Genomic DNA, 19,059 nt, shown 5'->3' on the forward strand with positions numbered 1-19,059 from the left:
AGACAGGGTTTCTGCTTCCTGCCCGGCTGCTATGGAGTTAATCTCCGCTGTTGCTGTGGGCGTGGCCTGGCTCGGGCAGCTACTCCAAAGTGGTGGAGTCGCGTTGGAGCAGGAGTGGCCTGGAGGCTATTTATCTCTGTAAGGGGCCTCCCTGCTCCCTGCAGCCCAGGGGTTAGGGTGCCCAGAGATCCCGGATTCCCTACCTCTGGATTAAGTGTCCCACCCTGCCCCTTTAAGACTTCCAAAAAGCACCCACCAAAACAAAACAACGACCACAAAAAAAAAAAAAAAATTTTTAATTAAAAAAAAAAAATTTTTTTTAAGTAAAAAAAAAAGGTGGTTGCTCATTTTTCTTTATTCTCCGGTGCCAGCCTCAGGCCTCTGCTCACTGGTCTTGCTGCCCTGTTTCCCTAGTATTGGGGTCCCTATCCCTTTAAGACTTCCAAAAAGCGCTCGCCAAAACAAAACAGCAAAATAGCAAAAAAAAAAAAAAAAAAATGTCCTCCGGCACCCGGCCTCCAGTGCCCGCTCACTGTTCTTGTTGCCCTGTTTTCCTAGTATCGAGGGCCCTGCACTCTTGTCCGGATGGCTGGGGCTGGGTGTTCGGCAGTCCTGGGCTCCGTCTCCCTCCCGCTCTGCCTATTCTTCTCCCTCCGGAAGCTGGGGGGAGGGGCGCTCGGGTCCCGCCGGGCCGGGGCTTGTATCTTACCCCCTTCGCGAGGCGCTGGGTTCTCTCAGGTGCGAATGTGGTCTGGATATTTTCCTGTGTCCTCTGGTCTTTATTCTAGGAAGGGTTGTGTTTGTTATATTTTCATAGATATATGTTGTTTTGGTAGGAGATTTCCGCTGCTCTACTCACGCTGCCATCTTCCGCCCCTCTCTATATCTTTATAACTCTCTATTAATGTACATACTTTTTTGCTGGGTCATTTGAACATCAGTTGCAGACATCACACCGCTTCATCCCCTAAATCAGCCTGCATCTCCTGAGGATAAAGACATTTCTCTACACTGTCACAACAGTATTAGCATAGCTTATAGTTAATACTCATTTTAAAATATAATCTCTCTTCATTTGTTCTTAAATGAAGATAATTGAGGACATTTGACCTTTTATCCCACAATAACTTTGCCTTCCCTAATCGACTGGGAATCTTTGTTCCCTCCAAATCTATCAGGCTTTACAGGTGTGCTAAAGCCTGCAAGTCACAGAAGATAGTTCCACTCTCTCGTTCTGGGATGACAAAGGATTGTTCAGGCCCCAGAGATGGGCTGATTCCAGAACAGACCATACCCATCCTCAGGCAGGAGCAGGGGAAGTGGGTTTGGGGGAACTATGGGCTGCCATGTACCTCATACAGCTGTTGGGTTCCTAAACCTCTGCAACTATACAATGTATGATCTCTCTCTCTCTCTCTCTCTTAGATCTGTCCTAGTCTCCTTCACCTACTTGCATCATAGATTTAAAACACTGTACAGGAGCCAGCACTGTTCTTGGCAATTCTGATTCAGCAGGTCTGGGATGGGAATCTCAGAAAACTGTATTTTCAAAGCTCTCCAGGATTAGACATCTGGCAGGGGGAGAGGAGAATGGAAAATCCCCCATTACATGGTCTGCCTACACAACACTCCTCTGTACATCTTACACATGTGTGTTTGTGGGTTTTGTAAGATGATTCCAATTATCTCTGGAAGTGAGTGCTGTGTAAACTATAAATAAATGAAAGACTTCCTCAGAACATCCGTGCATGCTTGAGCCAGTCTGGGGCTCTGCAGCTGACACGGGCAGGGGTGGGAGAGGAGGCCTTGGGCTTGGAGTGCAGTGGCCTGGGTCTGCCCTGGGTGCTGCCGCCTACTGGTTTCATGGGTTTTGGGTAACTAACCTGAATTCTCTGAGCCTCAGGACATCCTCCAAGATGAACAGAGTATTACCTACCTCATGGGGACTCAGTGCGATGGTGCCTGTGAAAGCCCTTTGTAAAATACACAGCAGGTGTCCAGGTGAGTTAGGGAAACAGTCACCCGGGAACCCGGATCTGCCTGGGGGGCATCTGGGGCAGACACACAGATCCTTTAGCACCAGGGACTGGGAGGCCTCCTGGAGGGCTCGTCCCCAGAGAAGGTAGCAGCCACTGGCTAGGGAGGAGGGGAGGTGACAGTTCTGAGGTTAGGGGGCATCTGGCACAGATGCTCCTCCCTGCCTGGGACACAAGGACAGAGGGAGAGAAGGGCTATGAGGCCAGAGTGCACAGAAACCATGAGAGCTGGTTCTTTAACATCTCTGTGGAGTGAGGACAGGGCAAGGTGTCAATCAGAATGCAGCCCCCCTGCCGCCCCTGGACCCCTCCTCAGCCAGCTCTCAGTCTCCCTGGGGCCACAGCCGAGATGTACTGCAGGGGATGCTGGTGGCACAGCCACCCTGGTGGACACCTTTTCTGGGAGCCTCGGGTGAAGGGATTTACACAGCAGGGAGGTGGGGCAAGAAGACCACCTCTCAGCTGATAATGAGAGGTCACCCAGAGGGGACAGGAATCATGACAAGGGCTTGGTGGGGCAGTGAGTCGCTCCAAAGCAATCCTCAAGGATTCCTTTTGGGGCTGTTGTGCTGATGATACTTTTACCCCAGGCCCCTGTGGCTGGTGACCCAGGTGTTCCATAGGGAACAAAAGGACTGCTGCGCTGACTCTCCGGCTCCCGTCTGGAGCTTGCCTCTGCAGCTTGGGGCCACGAGGGCGGGGGTGCAGCCCCGGCGGGAGAATCAGGTGTGTCAGCGGCCCGATGGCCCGGCCATCACCCTCAGTGACTTGACATACCCCTACTGCGGGGTGAGAAGCCCCGCGTCCGCCAGTCCAGAGTCTGTTTGCAGAGATGCTCTGCTGCTAGCAGTGTGGGCTGCCCGGGCAGGGAGGCAGGGAGGCAGGGACACGAGGCAGCTGGGCTGCAGGGCCTTCCGACAGAGGCTGAGGAGTGGGCGCCCGTTCCACTGAGGAGCCTTTCCAGAGACTGAAAGGAAGTCTGTGATTCTTCATTGTTTCTGATTTTTTTTTTACTGAGGTATAATTTGCATGTAGAAAGTGCACGTATCATAGGTGTACAACCCCTTGAACTTTACACAGACCCAACATATCACGTGACCAGCACCTAGCTCAAGAGCCGGAGGTCTCCAACAGCCCCCAAGCCCCTGCTGGGCTATTCAATCAGACCTCCACCCTGTCGTTCCAGGTCACTCCTGTTTCGCTTATGGTGTAACCAAATGATTACTTTTCACCCACAGTCCCGGACTTCACAGCAGCCCAGGCTGCTTGGGCAGGGAATGCAGCAGTGCTGAGCCTCTGCAAAACTGGAATAATAATAGCATTTACTTCATCAGGCTGCGGCGAAGGTTCATAATAATGGTGTGAAATGACGTGAACAGCACTTGAACATATGGTAAATAAGTGCATCACTAATGTTTGTATTTTTAGGGCAATTGAATTCTTTAACTTAAACCACATTGATGAATTATTTCTCATGTACAGTTCAAGTCAGGAAATTTCTGGGAAGATTGCTGCAGGTGGTCAACCCATGTGTGCCCTGAGAATGGGACTTCTGAGCTCATGTCACTGCGAGTGGCACTTTTGAGGGACGGTAGTCCTGGACTCACTGCGGATGAAACGGTTTCACTCTAAAGCGACCCCTCCCATTAAAGCCAGCCACGGTGGGACCTGGAAGTGTGGTGGGCCCTGGGTTGCATCCTTGATTGTCTTTTTTTTTTTTTTTTTAAACAATAGTTTCTGTGTCAATGTAATTCAAAATATTTGGGGGAAAAAAAGACATTACTGATTATCCAATTTCAGTGTTTAATATGGGGTCCTAGTTAAGCAGTTTTGATTTTGTTTTTCTTTTCTCTCCTAACTGGGTATATTTCCCTCATTCAAATATTTTAGAATACGGAAAATGGGACCATTTAATGATTAAGAAGTTTCTGCTGTGTAATGACATAAGAATGAATACATTGTACAGTGTCCCTGACATCTCTGACAACTGTGACTGTACAGCAGAGTGGCAGCAGAAAGACCTAAAATGTATTTACGTGTTCCTACAAATATGTAGCTGTTTGTACCACACTCTACAGTCAAGAAAAAAGCCCTAAGGGCTTTGGGCATGAAAATATTACATTGATAAATGACAGCTATGGTGCTGAACCGTTCCAGGGGCTGAGTACAGGGCGAGTAAAAACGTACAGCAAGTCTGTTACTCAGCTCATTACCTATAAAAATATAGAAACTATGCATGAACCGCTGAAAATATGGGTGGAGGTGTATTAGGGATGCAAATACAGGTAAAAGAAATGGAAAGGCCGAGTTGTATGAATGCCAACTGCCGAGGGAAACAAGATGCAGTGGTGTTCAGAAACCTGGGTTGTGTAACTTTAACTGAATGACTTCAGGTTTCTACGTCTTTCCTAATCTGCAAAAGGAAGTTAATAATCAGGGTTTACCACCCTGCAAAGTAAATCACTTTAAAAGAAGATAATATCAAATTTACAGAAAAACTGCAAAAATAATCTCCATATGTTCTTTTACCCAGACCTACCATTGTTTAATACTTTGCCACGTTTGTTTTATTATCCCCAGCCTACATTTTTTTCTAAACTTTTGAGATTAGCTGTGTATATACCTTGCCCCTTTAACCTATTTCCTAAGAACAAGAATCTTCTAGGTAGTCACAGTAGCAGGTATCCAAACCAGAAAGTGTAACACTGTACATGCTGTGGTGCACACCACCATACTATGACCTGATCTATGGTCCGTAGTCCAGTTCGGTTAATTGCCCTCTCAAGTCCTCCATGGCATGTTTTGGTCTCTAGTGCAGGATGGGAAATTGCATTTAGTTTTCATGTCTCTTGAGGTCCACTGATTGGAACAGTCCTTCACCTTTCCTTGTCTGGCGTAATAGTGACATTTCTAAGGATACAAACCAGTTACTCTGCAGAATGTTCTTCAACCTTGTTTTTGCCAATATTTATTCATGATTAGATTTGAGTTAAGGACCCTTGGCCAGAATACTAAACAGTGATGTTTGTATCTAATTCCAGGTATCTGGGCAGGTGCAGGATATCCATCTGATCCTCATGAGTGATGTTAATTTTGGTCTACAGTTACTAAGTTTCCTCTGCCACTAGTAAGTACTCTGCTAAAAGACATCTGAAGACCTTGTAAATATCCTCCTTCTCATCAACTCCCCTCCTCTCACCAAACACAAGTGAGTATCCATTGATGAGTCTCCTCCAACCAATCCTTATTGAGATAGGTGCAGAAGGGTGAATTCCAACTTCACCCTTCCCTTCGTATTCACCAGATGACATTCTACCTACCGCCACCATCACCACCAGTCGCCTTCATTTATTGATCTATTTATTATCAGAGGGTACTCAGAGATTCCCATTTCATTCAATATTTATTTTGATATATATATATGTCCTGGATTTAGCCAGTAGGGGCCCTTCAAGCTAGCTCCTGTGATCTTTGAACATTGCCCCATTTTCATGTCTTCCTCAGTATCACAACAAGATGTTCTGGGCTTATTTAGTAATTTCCAGGCTCCAGTCATGTAATCAATAATTTCTCCAAGGAAACCCTCTTGTCGTAGAGAATGGTATGTAGAAACCAAGATCTGTTGCAATATGAGCTCAATGCTTTGGACCCCTTCAGTGGACACATCTAGGAAATAAGTATGTATATGTATATATTTATGTGTGTGTGTGTGTGTGTGTGTGTATATGTTCATAAGGTTATCTCTAATCCAAATCTACTGCCCAAGTATCTTCTGTGCCTTCTCTCATTCCATGTTATATCTCCTTTCTTCTGTAGTAGAAACCCATACTCCTCAAAGAAATACATTTTCTGATATGCTCAATTGCACTATATGCCTAAAATATGTTAGCTGCTACACCATAACACTATGAAAAAAATAAAGAAGAGGTCAATCATTGTTTGCTACTTTTTTATTCTCTAGGCTGAGGTGATAGCCTCTCTTTAAAAGTCACACATGCTACTTCTTCTACCTGCTTTCTCTGTGGTTATGTCATTTGTTTGCAGTATAGTTGGGTTCAGGTATTTCTGTTTGGGCTCTCTTTTCAGTTTTCTTGCCCCATATTTGTTGATTTTATTTTACTTTTTGATCACGTAGGACATTAACCTGTTTCTGAAAGTCAAACCTAGATAAAGGCACACTCAGAGAAGTGTCCCTCCTGCTATTGCTTGGCATTTTCCTGTCACTCCTTACAGGAAACCAATTTCATTGTTTTCTAGTTTATAAGTGTTGTGTGTATGTGTGTAGGTGAGTTTGTGTGTGACACATATGATTAGAGATATTTATAGGTTTTCTTACTTTTCTCTCCTTCCTTACACAAAAAGTAGCATATTATACCTTACTGCACTTTGCTTTCTTCATTTCATAGCATATGCTGGAAGTCGCTCTGTATCTCTTCAAAGAAGTCTTCCTTATTCTTCTTTATCTTCCTGGTAACAAAGTATTTTGCCATGCTTTAGGGGTTTTGCCAATTTGGGGAGAGGGGATAAATAGTATCTCCATAGTTTCAATTTGAAACTTTATTATGAATGAGATTTAACATTGTTTCCTAGGTTTATTGACTCTTAAGGATTTTTACTATGAATAGTCTGTGTGAGTGTTTCACCCACCTCAACGCTTAAGTTTTTTTATATATTAGGGATATTCCCCCTTTATCAGTGGTGTGTGGAAATAATTTCTTCCAATCTCTCATTAACTTTTTTTGTGGGAAGATATACAGAACATAACATTGACCATCTAAACTATTTCTAAGTGACAGTTGAGTGACACTGAGCACATTTCCCCCCGTTCTCAGCCATCACCACCATCTGCTCCAGAACTCTGTTGTCATTCCAAACTGAAACTCTGTGCCAACTAAACAGTCACTTCTATTTTCCCCTGTCCCCAGCCCCCGGCAACCACCTTCTACCTCTGTGGCTATGAATTTGACCCCTTAGGTAGCTCTCATCAGCAGAATCATACAGTATTTGTCCTTCTGTGCCTGGCTTATTTCACTTGGCATCACATCCCCAAGTTCGTCCATGTTGCTGCATGTGCCAGGATTTCCTTTTCTTTTCAGGCGGAATAGTATTCTAGTGTCTTGATGTACCACAATTTCGCCATCCACTCATCTGTTCATGGATGCTGAATTGCTTCCACCTTTTGGCTATCTTGAATAATGGTGGCATGAACATGGGAGTACACATATATTTGGTGTCCTTGCTAAACCATACAGTAACTTTGTTTAGCTTTTTGAGGAACTGCCACGCTGTTTCCCACCTCAGCTGCACATTTTACATTCCCACCGGCAATGCACAAGTTTCCAGTTTCTTCATGTCTTCAACAGGTGTTAAATTCTGTTTTTGTTTTTGTTTTTTAATAATGGCCATACTGATGGGCGTGAAGTGATATTCCAGGGTGGGTTTTGTTTTGCTTTTAGCATGCTCGGTGTTGGCAGTAGACCCAGTTTGCCTTAAGGGGTTCCAGTCCTCAGGAGGCCTGTCTTATCCTGGAAGGTTCTCTGTCTTGGCATGTCCCCATGTTCCATGCAGCTTTTCTTCTGACTGCCAGGTCTGCAAACTACAGGGACTTCAGACCTGTAGCCATGTATAATGGAAACAGACTTCCACTGACTTTTTTTCTACCTCCAGCATTGTGCAAAGTTGAAGCCCTATCATACACTCCTTATTCCATATCATTAACAGTGGTTTTATTTGGCAGATCAAATCCTAACTGATGTGCCTTCGCTGGGAGTGGCAGCCTTGGCTCATATCTGTCCTTTTTCCCTCAATGCTCTGTCGCTTCTTCCTCTTTGTTTGAAATTAGGATCACAGCTCCTGCTTTTGTAGAGTTGGGTTTTCTTTTGCGACCGAATTTGAAGATCTTCTGATATGTAAATTAAACCATTTGTAAACTGATTGTACTGACGCGGTTTTGTCTTGACTTTGTCATACCGTTTCTTTTATAATTACTGCGTGAATTATACTGTACTTACTTTATTTCTTTCACTATTTGGTATGTATTCCTTCCTATTTAAATTTTTTTTCTTTTAGGATTCTGGAATAGGGTTTCCAATATTTTGGTATGTTAATATTTTTGCTTTAGTGGTTAAATTTTTATATTTTTGTGTTACCCTTTATCCCTTTCTTAATCTTTTAACATTTGGCCTGTCCATTTTATATGGTCTTCTTTAGCTCCCATCCATTACCTATCTGATAGTCGATGATATGATTCTGTTTTCCCTCTTCTCTTTCCCTTTTTCAATTATTTTTAGTTGCACCTGTTCTACTTTATCAGAAGGTATAATGTGTGCATACTTTCCTTCCACCAATCAGTCATTTTGCTGGTTTCCTCAGTTCTCTCTTGGCTGGGGAAAGCTCATTCTCTGGAAAAGACATATGATGCTCTCTGAATTTTTGCATTTGGTTCAAAAATCTGTTTGGCTTTAGCCTCGATCCTTGAAGGCTGGACGCAAAATCCCTTGGCTGGTATTTCCTTTCCCTGAATCTTTTATAAATGTTGCTCCATTGCTGTCTTGCTTTGATGTTGTCCTTAAGAAGTTTCATGCCAGCCTAAATTTTTATTTCTGTAAGTAATTTGATTTTTACACCTTTAAAAATCTAGTAGTTCTACTAAGATATGTTTTGGAATTGATTGTTCCAGACTTGTTTTCCAAGGTACACAGAAGATACTTTTGATAGGTAATTTAAATTTTATTTCTGGATTCACCTCTGGGATTATATCTTTTCCTCCTGAGTTTTATTGAGATATAATTGACACACAGCACTGTAGATGTTTAAGGTATACAGCATAATGACTTGATTTTACTTAACATTAATCATCTCATATTGATATAAAAAAAAGGAAGAAAAGAGTTTTTTTCCTTGTGATGAGAAGTTTTAGGACTTAATCCCTTAACAACCCTCAACGACACCATACAGCAGTGCCAAGGGCGGCGTCATGCTGTACATAACATCTGTATTCAATATTAATTCTGTTTCACTGTTTGGTGTTTCTATTTCAGTGACCCAAGTTATATATACTATGGTTCTTCTGTTTTGGCTTCCATTTCAACCACTTATCTCTGAATCGTTTTTACTTTTTTATTTATCTTATTTTCAATGTCTTGATTATTTTCTTGCCATTTGTCAGTGTTGTTTCACATATTTGAATATGGTCTCCCTGGGGTACCTGGTAATTATTCTGCTTCTGGGATAGTTTTTTCTTTATTTGCAATTTCTTTCCTGAAAGAGATCAGCTCTTCTTGCATTTCTTCCTAATTTTTGTCTAATCCATTCTTTAGTTTTTGGATTTTTGATTCTGGTTGTGTATATGTGTGTTTATGTGTGTGTGTATCCAAATATATGATAGCTTGCTCAGTTTGATAATTTGATATGTGGCATTACAAATTTCTCTTGCTTTGTAGTTTTATTGGGGGATTTTCATCAGCTGAAATGTTATGATTCATCGTAAGAGAGGTGATTTCTGGGTTTTTTGTATGCAGTTGATTTGATGTTATTCTGTTACTAGGCATTTTGACAAAGAGTTCTTAGTTCAAGGATGTTCTATCTGTATACAAAAGTGCAGTTTTTAATACATCAGTGGCTTTGGGAGGCATTGGTTGTCTTTTATATCAGCAAGATCTTTAATTTTCTTTTCTTTCTTCTTTCTTTCAACTGCCAGGCCTCCAAAGGGCGTTACTCTTGTTCTGCTTTTCTGACTTTTCCCAGAAGCAAGGCTTCTTCAAGGTTGCCACCTCCTGTCCCATTTTCTTTCAAGCCTTTTCCCTTTCTCAGTCAAGTGCCTGACCTGTGCTCAGTTTTTAGTTCTCCGTGTTGGACTTTCTCTTTATGGAGGGATTTAAGCCAGGGCTTCACTTAAGTCCTTGGCAACAGTGGAGGGAGCTCTGTGGGAATCTGATGTCTTTTCTTTCTTTTACTTACGAAGCAATGGGAAGTTCAGTTCACTGCATTCCTTCTCCTGGTGGAGATGAGAGCTTGTTTGCATTTTGTTGAGGATGTGAATAGAGATTCAGATTCAGGCAGCTGCCATTACCCTGCAGACTGGGAAGCTCCTGACATCACTTTTAAAATACCAAGTGCTGAGTAACCTTTCATTCCGGAGAGCAGTGGAAACTGCCTGTTACAAGGGCATCATCAAGGTCACACAGATTCTGCTACAGGACAGACCTGTCTTCTTGCATCTTTAAAGACGTTTAGGGTGCTTCTGTCTTCTTTAAAGAAAGCTACCAACTAAAAAGGAAAAACACGTAAAATATACAGTCTTATTTCTTCATTTCACATTTATTTAAAAAACAAAAGAACCTTGCTCATAAGCACTCCGTCCGTACTCGGAAAAAACGTTCGCTTGAAAATCACCTCCAGACTCCCACCTTAGCCCAAATAAATAATGACAGCTGGGGATCAGAGGCGCTTTGCTCTAAGATCAGCAAGAAAACCGCGGCGAGCGGCAGCAAAGTCGGGTCCAGGAGGGAGGTCTGCACCGGAGCCCTCGCGACCTCAGGGGTCCGGGGCGGCGGGGAGGCGAGGTCCGCCAGGCGGCGGCCCGGCAGCGCCGCGCGTGTGCACGCGGTTGCGCACAAGCGCGCGCCCCCGGGCCTGGAGGCCACCTGTCACTCACGCCGGGGCGGGGCGGCGTGCAGCATCCATGGAGACGCCGTAGCCCCGCCCCCGGCCCGCCGCGCCGCGGCCGCCGCCGATTGGCCGCCCTTTGCTCCTTGACCCCGCCGCCCCTGGCCACGCTTCCTGCTCGGGCCGCGCCCTTCCTCCGACTCCGCCCGCGCGCCCGGCAGACCCGCGGCGGCGCGGCGCCCAGTCGGGAGGATGCGGCGGCGCTCGCGGATGCTGCTCTGCTTCGCTGCGCTCTGGGCGCTGGGCATCGCCTACTACATGTACTCGGGGGGCGGCTCCGCGCTGGCTGCGGGCGCGGGCGGCAGCGCGGCCCGGAAGGTGAGTGGGCGCCACTGCCCGGCCCCTCCTGGGAGCCCCCTCCGCCGCCCGGGCCTGGGGTGCAGTCCCGTCCGGCCGCCGGAGGCCGCGGCCCCTGCGCCTGCAAGTTCAGGGGCGGCGGTGGGGGGGGCACCGACGGGGGCGGGGAGAGGGGCGGGAGAGGCGTCTGCCGTCCCGAAGGGTCCCGGGCCGGAGACCCCGGGTCCAAGTTCTCTCCAGCCCCCTGTTGGAAGCCCCTGCGAGCCTCCGCGCGGCGCGGGGTGCGGGGAGTACGGCGTCCCAGCCCCTTTCCTGCCCATCACCCCCGGGGGCATGGACACAGCAGCCCGGGGCCCAATGAGATGGACTCCTGGGCGGGTGTGGGCGGAGGGCCGCGGAGCTCTGCGCGCTAATGAGGCCGGCACGGCCTGCCCTCCGGTCCCCCACCTGCCCCCGGGCCCCCGACCTGCTCCCCGGGCCCCGACCTGCACCCCGGGACCTCGACCTGCTCCCCGGGCCCCCCACCTGTCCCCAGGCTCCGACCTGCTCCACGGGGCACCCACCTGTCCCCAGGCCCCGACCTGCCCCCCGGCCCCCCACCTGCTTCCCGGGCCCCGACCTGCTTCCCGGCGTATCTACCTGTCCCCAGGCCCCGCACCTGCTCCCTGGGCCCCCCACCTGCCCCCCGTCCCCGCATCACTCTCTGCCTGCTCAGCCCGGGCGCCCGTGCAGTGGGACGTGGAGTCCTGCCCCGGCTTCTCCCAGCTCCGCTCCTGGTTACGCAGGGATGGCTCCTCTTCCACGGGTGTGCTTTTGACCGGCTCCAGCGGCCGAGAGGCTAGGCTGTGGAGACCGTGCTAGTCCCTCTCTGGACTGCCTGGCGTGTGGAGGAAATGGGTCGCCTGGAGGAGCCGGACCGGGTCCCGAGGCCGAGCGCCTGCCGCGGGAGGGGCTCTGGCTGTGCACATGCCGTCCGCAGTGTTGATGGTGCTTGGTGGCTAATAGGCTTTGAAAGCAGGTTATCTTTTCCAAAATCCTGTAACCCCCCATTACTGTGACGTTTAGTATCACCTCAAACCCAGGCAATTCTGAGTTAAATGGAGGTGGATCACGGGTTGGGCTGGAACCAGGGAATGTTATCCTGGAACAAGCCAAGCGCGACTACCTGGGGGTGGAGAGACTTTAGCTCTTGCCAGACCCGTAACGTAACGCTGAGGGTTGGCTGCTTCAGAGATTTCCTTCCTTGCTGTGTTCACCTACTCATTCATTCTTTCGCAGGGGAAGGTGGTAGATGGAGGTAGGTATGCTGTTTGCTTCTTGGTAAGTTTCTTAGGTTTGCTTATCTAGAGGCGGGGAAATGGAAAGTCATTCCGTGTGCTGAATAGGCCTAGCTTGGTTCTGAGCTGACGGGGACCTCTTAGCCCTATTTTTATTGCCTTTTTATTTTAATGCAGAGAACTATTGTGGATGTACATGTAGTCTCTCACTCTTGAATGGCAGAGGGCCGCATGCCCAGTGGAAGCAATGAAGCCTTTTGAAAACTATGGTCATGTTCAACAGGAATTATTTTTTTAGACTTTGCTTCCCCAGAACTGTGCTTTGTCAGGTCCATATGGCCTGGCATGCTGATGAGACCTGGCAAAACTTTCTGCCTTTCGTGGAAAAGAAAACCAAACAGTCGAACCACACTGGTATTTCTCTTTTCTTGGTTTAGCCACTTTCATTAGGACATGTGATCAGAAACAGCAGCAATGTGGCCTCAGCATGTGGAGGTATGGATTTCACCCTAGTGGGCTTCAGCAAGTAGATGGTTTTTGAGGGTTCTTCCATGTTGGCCTCTGAAGTGTGATCCTTAGTAGAAATAATCCAGGAACTCCTGGTGGCCTGGTGGCAGTAGGAAGGTACAGGACCACATAGAAAACCGTGTGCAAAATGAACAGTTATGCATGGGGTGATGTGGAAGTCTATTCTTAATATCAATGAACCATAAAATTTAATCCCAGCGCTTAGAATGGTTTAGTGATTTGTCAGTTGAGGAAGAGGTGTGTAAATGCAGTAGCTTTTGAAATTGCACTAGAAGGCTCATTAACTTAGAGGGTGGACCCTGACATAAAAGTAGAGGCCCTAAGAAGGGTTCTGGAGGGGTGAGTAGAACCCTGACACCCTGAATTTCCTAGCGTGTGAAACTGTTTAGTCTTCCTTCCCCCTGAATTGTTTCCATGGATTTTGAGACTAGAAAGACTCTTAAAATTTAGATCACCCTCATGATAAAAGGAATTATGTAGTTTTTTTAGCTTGTGAAGTGTGAACATAAAAAAGAAAATATGGTCTGTGCATAAAGACAGAATTTAAGTGCCAGCTATAGTCTTAGATATAAGCGGACTTCTTTTTCTTCTTTCAAACAAGTCAAGGTTCTAATTCCATATTTAGCCAATTTCTCTCCACCCTGCCATTTTTCTCGGGATACCAAGCGTCAGGATTAGGCCTCGGGGGATTGGCGGGGCCTGACTAGTCTTTGGGCTGCTTTAGCCCCACAGCACCCCCCTCCCACGGCAGTGTGTGGTGGGGGAGGGGGGGTGTCGCTGTGTGCCCTGCCTGTTAAACAGCTCATCTGACTCAGGGCTGTTATTTTCTATTGGGGAAAACCCAGAAAGCCAACTGACCTCCAATTGCAGATTTAATAAACTAAACAGGTGTGGTGCTGAAAACGAAGCCTCACATTGCTGCACAAGCTGGGACTCAGTCTTAAGGTTCAGGGTGTGCAGTCAATCAATTTATGCATAATATTGTTTAAAATTATATCCATTTACGTTTTCATAGATCTCTTCACTCCCCCATATTTTGCTCTTTTCCCCTAAATTGATGGTTTGAACTTCAATGATGTCCTCCCTTATGAGCATCTTAAAGGCTTTAAAATTTTAATCATGGTACTGCTCCCCTGGGCTATGGTGGATGGAGCTGCAGAGGAGAGGAAGGGATTTCTGTTGAAATGCCTCGGGGTAAAGTGTGGCTGTTTAGGATGGAAAGGGGAGGGTCTCCCGGTAGGTGAAGAATGGTGTCCACTGAGAGCGGCTCGCCAGGCGAAGCCCCTGTGACCTTGCTCCCCACATCCAGGGGGGGAAGGGAAGGGATGACTGAGGACACCCGGGGGCAGGAACAGCCCATGCACTTTACTTCACCCTAACTCGGTAAGTCGGCGCCACAGCCCTTGCTCTGGGGGCCCAAGGGCATGGGACTGGGGCTGATCTTGTAGGAGACATTCAGGGGGAAGAAAATAGGCTTCTTGGAGTGATGGGGGTGTCTCATTTGGCTGGAGCGTGGGACACGTGAAGAGGAACATGAGGTGTAAAATCGGAGAGGGAGTTTGGGATTAAACTGCAGAGGACTTTGAATGCCAAGCTGACTTGTTGGTCCTTAATATGGGTGATCATAGGGAGCCAAGCATGTTTTTTTAGTTGGGTAGTGGATTCTGAAACAAAGGGGAACTGCACAAACCCATTGACTGGCTCTGAGTGAGACCAGCTCCCTCCCCGTTTCTGCTTAGTGACGCTTACTAATTTACTGAGCCTCTCTGACCGTCAGTTTCCTCTTCTTTAATCATTTTTACCCTGTTGCCAAGAACTAGATGCCATTAGTAGGTGTTGGCAAATAGTAGATGCTGAGTAAATGGTGTCAGGGGTGGGGGAATAAAAGTAAAAAGCCAAAATATCCCTTAAAAACTATAGTGGGCCGGGAATCTTAAGCGTCTGTTAATCTTTAGAAGATTGTTGATGTTTTTCCTCACCGGTCCCTCCAAGACTGATCGGGTTGGTTCATTTGGCTTGTACTGAGAGCCTGGCATGACGCTAAGGACCGCCTTGTGGGGAAACCAGACCCCATTCCAGCTCTGGTCCCCAGGTGTGGTGTCAGAGTGGGTCCCCTGTCAGCGGGCAGCCAGCAGGAAAGTGGGCGGAGGACACACCTTTCTTTGCTGGTGGTTTACGGTTGGAGTGTCTTGGTGGACGTGTTGCTCAGTGGACGCTCCCGGGGTGGGGAAGCTGGGCGCTTCCCCCTGCCCACCCCCCAGGGGACCTGGGCTCCCATCCTCTCCCTCTGCAGCCTCTCTTCTGGCAGGAAGGGGCGGGGGGTGCTGTCATCGCTCAGGTGTATGTGTTTTGGGGTTGGACACGAGGCTGCCACATGCCCTCATGGGTGTCAGCAGATCTGTGGGCGTGTCTGCTGGTGGATGGAAAGGGGGGACCCAAACCACACCCTGCCACCTACAGTCAGTTTGCAGTTTAAAGGAATTCCATTTGAAATGACAGCTTGAAACGAGGTAAAGGGTGTGTGTGTGTGTGTGTGTGTGTGTGTGTGTGTGTGTGTGTGTGTGTGTCTGTGTGTGTGTGTGTGTGTGTGTGTGTGTGTGTGTGTGTTGACACGGTATCGCCAGAGAGCCTGACAAAAATAATACCCACTTCTTCCCAGGTCAAGTTGCGGCCACCTTAGATGCTCAGACAGAATGGGAGCAGCTTCTGGCCGAGAAACAGTGCGAGAATAATGAGCTCTTTTCAGCCCTGTGGCCAAGTGAAGGAGAAGCCGCTGCACCCAGCTCAGAGTGGGGGCTGCCTGCTCGGCCTCTATCTGCCCTTAAGGTCTGCTGGGGGTGGCCCAGGACCCTGCTGAGGCTGTGTGCAGGCTCCAGGCCCTCCGTGAATCTCTGCACCCCGCTCCTGGTGAGAGCTTGGCTTCCCACTCGGGTCAGAGGAGGAGGTGTTTGAGCGGTGGTCAGGAAGACCACAGGCAGGACGGACACACGCACACGTGTAATTTCTTCTTCCTGCCCTTTCTGTTCCTGGGATCTTTGAGGAGAGGGAGGGCAGTTTGGGAAGAGGTCAGTTTCAAAGTGGGCAATGCTGTGCTGCCTGACTTCTAGCAAAGCCAGAGGCAGTTGGCTTAGTGGAAGAGGTGGGATGAGGGGAAGCTTGCCTGGCCAGAGAAACAGGTGTGCCCAGGAGTTGGCTACAGAGATCCTGGGAAGGAGGCAAGGTGTTCCCAGGGGAAGAAAAATCTGTGAAGCCTCCTTGGTGGCCCAGCAGAATTCATGGGATGAGAAAATAGCCCAAACCAGCCAAGCCCACTCCCCCCTCTTCTTCCACTTTTCTCCCTGGGACCCCCATTCTGGAATCTCTGTTTGCGTTGATGGTGCTGAGACATACAAGCCAGACAGATGTCCAGATGGAAATACACCTTGAGCCCACCCACCCCTAGCTGCCCTGGTCTTCCCTTGGGATCCCTTCTCCACGGTGAGCGTGTGAACCATTGAGGCCTGCCTCGGGGACCACAGGGGTACTTAAACATGTCGAGTGTCCCCCCTGTGAATGTACCACTCGGATCCCAGGTGGGCTGGCCTCGCCTCACTTCCGTGCCCTGAGAAATCCCCTTCCTCTGCGGAAGCTTTGATGCTGTGTTCCCTGGGATCTTCGTTCTGCCTCCGTGGACTCAGATCCTTGCCTCCAGGTGGCCTTCCTGGTGAGGTTTCTTAAGGAAATCCTCCGTGGTGGGTTACAGAACAGTCAGGGCCTCGGGGAAATCGCACCGGCTGTGTTGGCACTGGTGCTCCAGAGGACGCTGATGCCGTCGGGGTGCAGTGTGGCCTGGCTGCCTTGCCTGAGTGTGGGTTCTCTGGTTCTCAGACATGTGCTTGAACCTGAGGGTCAACCCCAGGTGTAGGGCTACCAAGCAGGCCATTTACCTGTCTGGTCAGAAGAGCCTCCCCACCTTCCTCCTTCCTGGCCGTGTGCCCATTCTTAGGAAGCCAAACACTGGACCCCTGTTGCTTACAGTCTTCCCCGTGGAGCACCCTACCTCTCCCACAGGCTCTGCTGCTGCTCTCCGTTTGCCTCCAGAACAGATGAAATACTGTGCATTTTTGCATTTCGTCATGTCCAGTGTTGGGCCCAGGAAACGTGTCATTTTATCCAGATTAGGTTTCTTAGCATGCTGGAATGTAGATGGCAGTGATTCATCAGGGCTGGATTTGGAAAAAAACCAGAAACCGTTTTGTAGAGCCTCCCTTCTGTGCTTATGCTGAAAAACCTTTCCCAGGCCTCCGGAGCGACGTGCCCGCCTCCTGGGGCCTGCCGGGCCGGCTTGCGAAGCGGCCGCTGCGGGTGGCTGCCTGGGGCCCGGAGGCAGCTAGTCACTTGTGGCTCAGCCTGTCCCCGTTGGGCTGCCTGCCCTGGGGGTTGGTACCATCCGCCCCTGCCTTTGTGGGAGTCTCTCTCAGGCCTCTCCTGCTGGCCACCTGGTCCTGCCCAGCTGCGGTTTCCTGCCTAGTGACCATCTGTGAGGGGGAATGGCCGGGACAGCGGGGGACAGAGAAGTGTACTTCCAGAGCCCAGATCAGGACACGGGTCTCGGCGGGGACATGGGTCGCTGTAGTTCAGGGCTTCTTGGCCTCCAGCTGGCTGACATTTTGAGCTAGATAACCTTTGCAGTGGAGCTGCCTCGTGCGTTGTGGGGCGTTCAGTGATCCCCCTCCCCTCCGCCCCGCTTCCCTGAGTAGGAGCCACTGCTGTGATCAGCATTGACTTTTGCTGAGCTGCCTTTGTGGTCAGACTTCGGGACAGGCCTGCCTCTCTGTACAGTTCTGGAGCGGGCCACTGGGACAGAGTTTTGATTTAATAAACACACTATTCCCACCTACTATGGGCCAGGCAGTCCTAACAGAGAGTGACTTACAGACAGTGACTCATCTGCCCGTAACAGCCCTTTGCCCCCGTTTTTCTGATGGAGGCTGAGGCACAGAGAGGGGAAGGGGCAGGTCCCAGAGCTAGTGGAAGGTGGGCCAGGGGCGTCTGGGGGGAGGAATGCCCCCTGGGGCCTCGAGGGGTTCTGCTGGCCAGGTGTGACATGGTGCGCTCTTGATACCCAGGCGCTCCATGTCCCTTCCGTGTTTCGGCGGTGCCCTGTGCTGCGCCATGTCAGGATGTCCTGGGAGGCTTTGGGGAGCAGACGCACGCCCAGGGATGCTTTGAGGGTACCAGTGGTTCAGTTGGTCTGCTGAGTTTTTACCTTTCGCTCTGAGAGATGTTCTATGTGTTCTTGCCCTTTGTCCTCTGCCTGTCCTGAGGACAGCAGGCCTTGGCTGCACCCCCGGCAGGAGCAGAAGTGAAATAGGCCCTTCCATCCCTTCTTTCCATGAGTGTTTCATAAGCACCTGGTAGGTGACGGGCATCGTTTGGTTTTTGGAAATTCGGTAGGGAATGCAACAGAGACAAAATCCCTGCACTCAGGGAACTTCCCTGTGGGGGAGGCACAGAGAGAAGCCCGTCACACAGTGTGGGGAAGGCGCTCAGCACCCTGGGAAAACAGCAGTGTCAGGTGGAGGGTAGGTCGCAGTGTTGCCCGGGTCCCATGGGGTCAAGGGGAAGTGAGATTTGAGCAGGTTTGAGCTGGGGCCCGAAGCAGGTGAGTCTTTGTGGCTTGCTTTGCTTCAGATGCAGTCCCTGGCGTCAGCCGTGTCCAGCCGACATGGTGATCACTGTGTGCCTTGGGGTCCATTGCTCAGTAATGAGCTTGTTTTCCTTCCCAAAGGTGGTTGCCTTCAGTTTGTCAGTGCTGGAGGCTCCTCCATCACACGGACTTCTCTGGTCTCCTCTTGTTCCCTGTGCTGCTCTGGGCGCTGTCTGTACTCATCCTTGCGAAGATGGTGTGCATGCTCCCCATGCCCCCATCACCTGCCCTCAACCCCGAACTGCTTTAGGCGTCTGCTGGCTCATGTGTTCATCAGCTTAGTACAATGTGCTTGTGGAGCGAGCAATCTGGTTGCTCGATTTCTGAGTTGATCTCTCCCTGTTGGTCTGTTGTCAGCTGCACTGTTCGGTGATGACACGTTCGTGGGGCGCTTCCCACACATGGGATCGTCTCATGAGGAAGCCTCCCTGTCCCCGCACACTTGCTCCAGCGCGCGGTCTCACTGGTGCAGCCTGTGTGCTCTGCTGTGGGCGGTGGGAGTCTCTGATCCCTTCAGGAACATGGGTCTGCAGGGACCCAGAGGTCGGAAGCCTGCCCAGTACGC

The 19,059-nt window shown here is 49.3% G+C and overlaps 1 protein-coding gene across 1 annotated transcript in view; it reads left to right on the forward strand.

Moving 5' to 3' along the window:
• The first annotated feature begins 10,822 nt into the window (after positions 1 to 10,822).
• Positions 10,823 to 19,059, forward strand: part of GALNT2 (polypeptide N-acetylgalactosaminyltransferase 2) — a 198,959-nt gene continuing 190,722 nt past the window's right edge. Inside the window, exon 1 of the mRNA XM_036875703.2 lies at positions 10,823 to 11,021. Coding sequence (XP_036731598.2) covers positions 10,896 to 11,021 — 126 coding nt within the window. The 5' untranslated portion in view covers positions 10,823 to 10,895. The remainder of the gene's footprint in view (positions 11,022 to 19,059) is intronic.

The sequence above is a fragment of the Manis pentadactyla genome, chromosome 12 (genome assembly GCF_030020395.1).
Source record: "Manis pentadactyla isolate mManPen7 chromosome 12, mManPen7.hap1, whole genome shotgun sequence".
Taxonomy (NCBI): Eukaryota; Metazoa; Chordata; class Mammalia; order Pholidota; family Manidae; genus Manis; species Manis pentadactyla.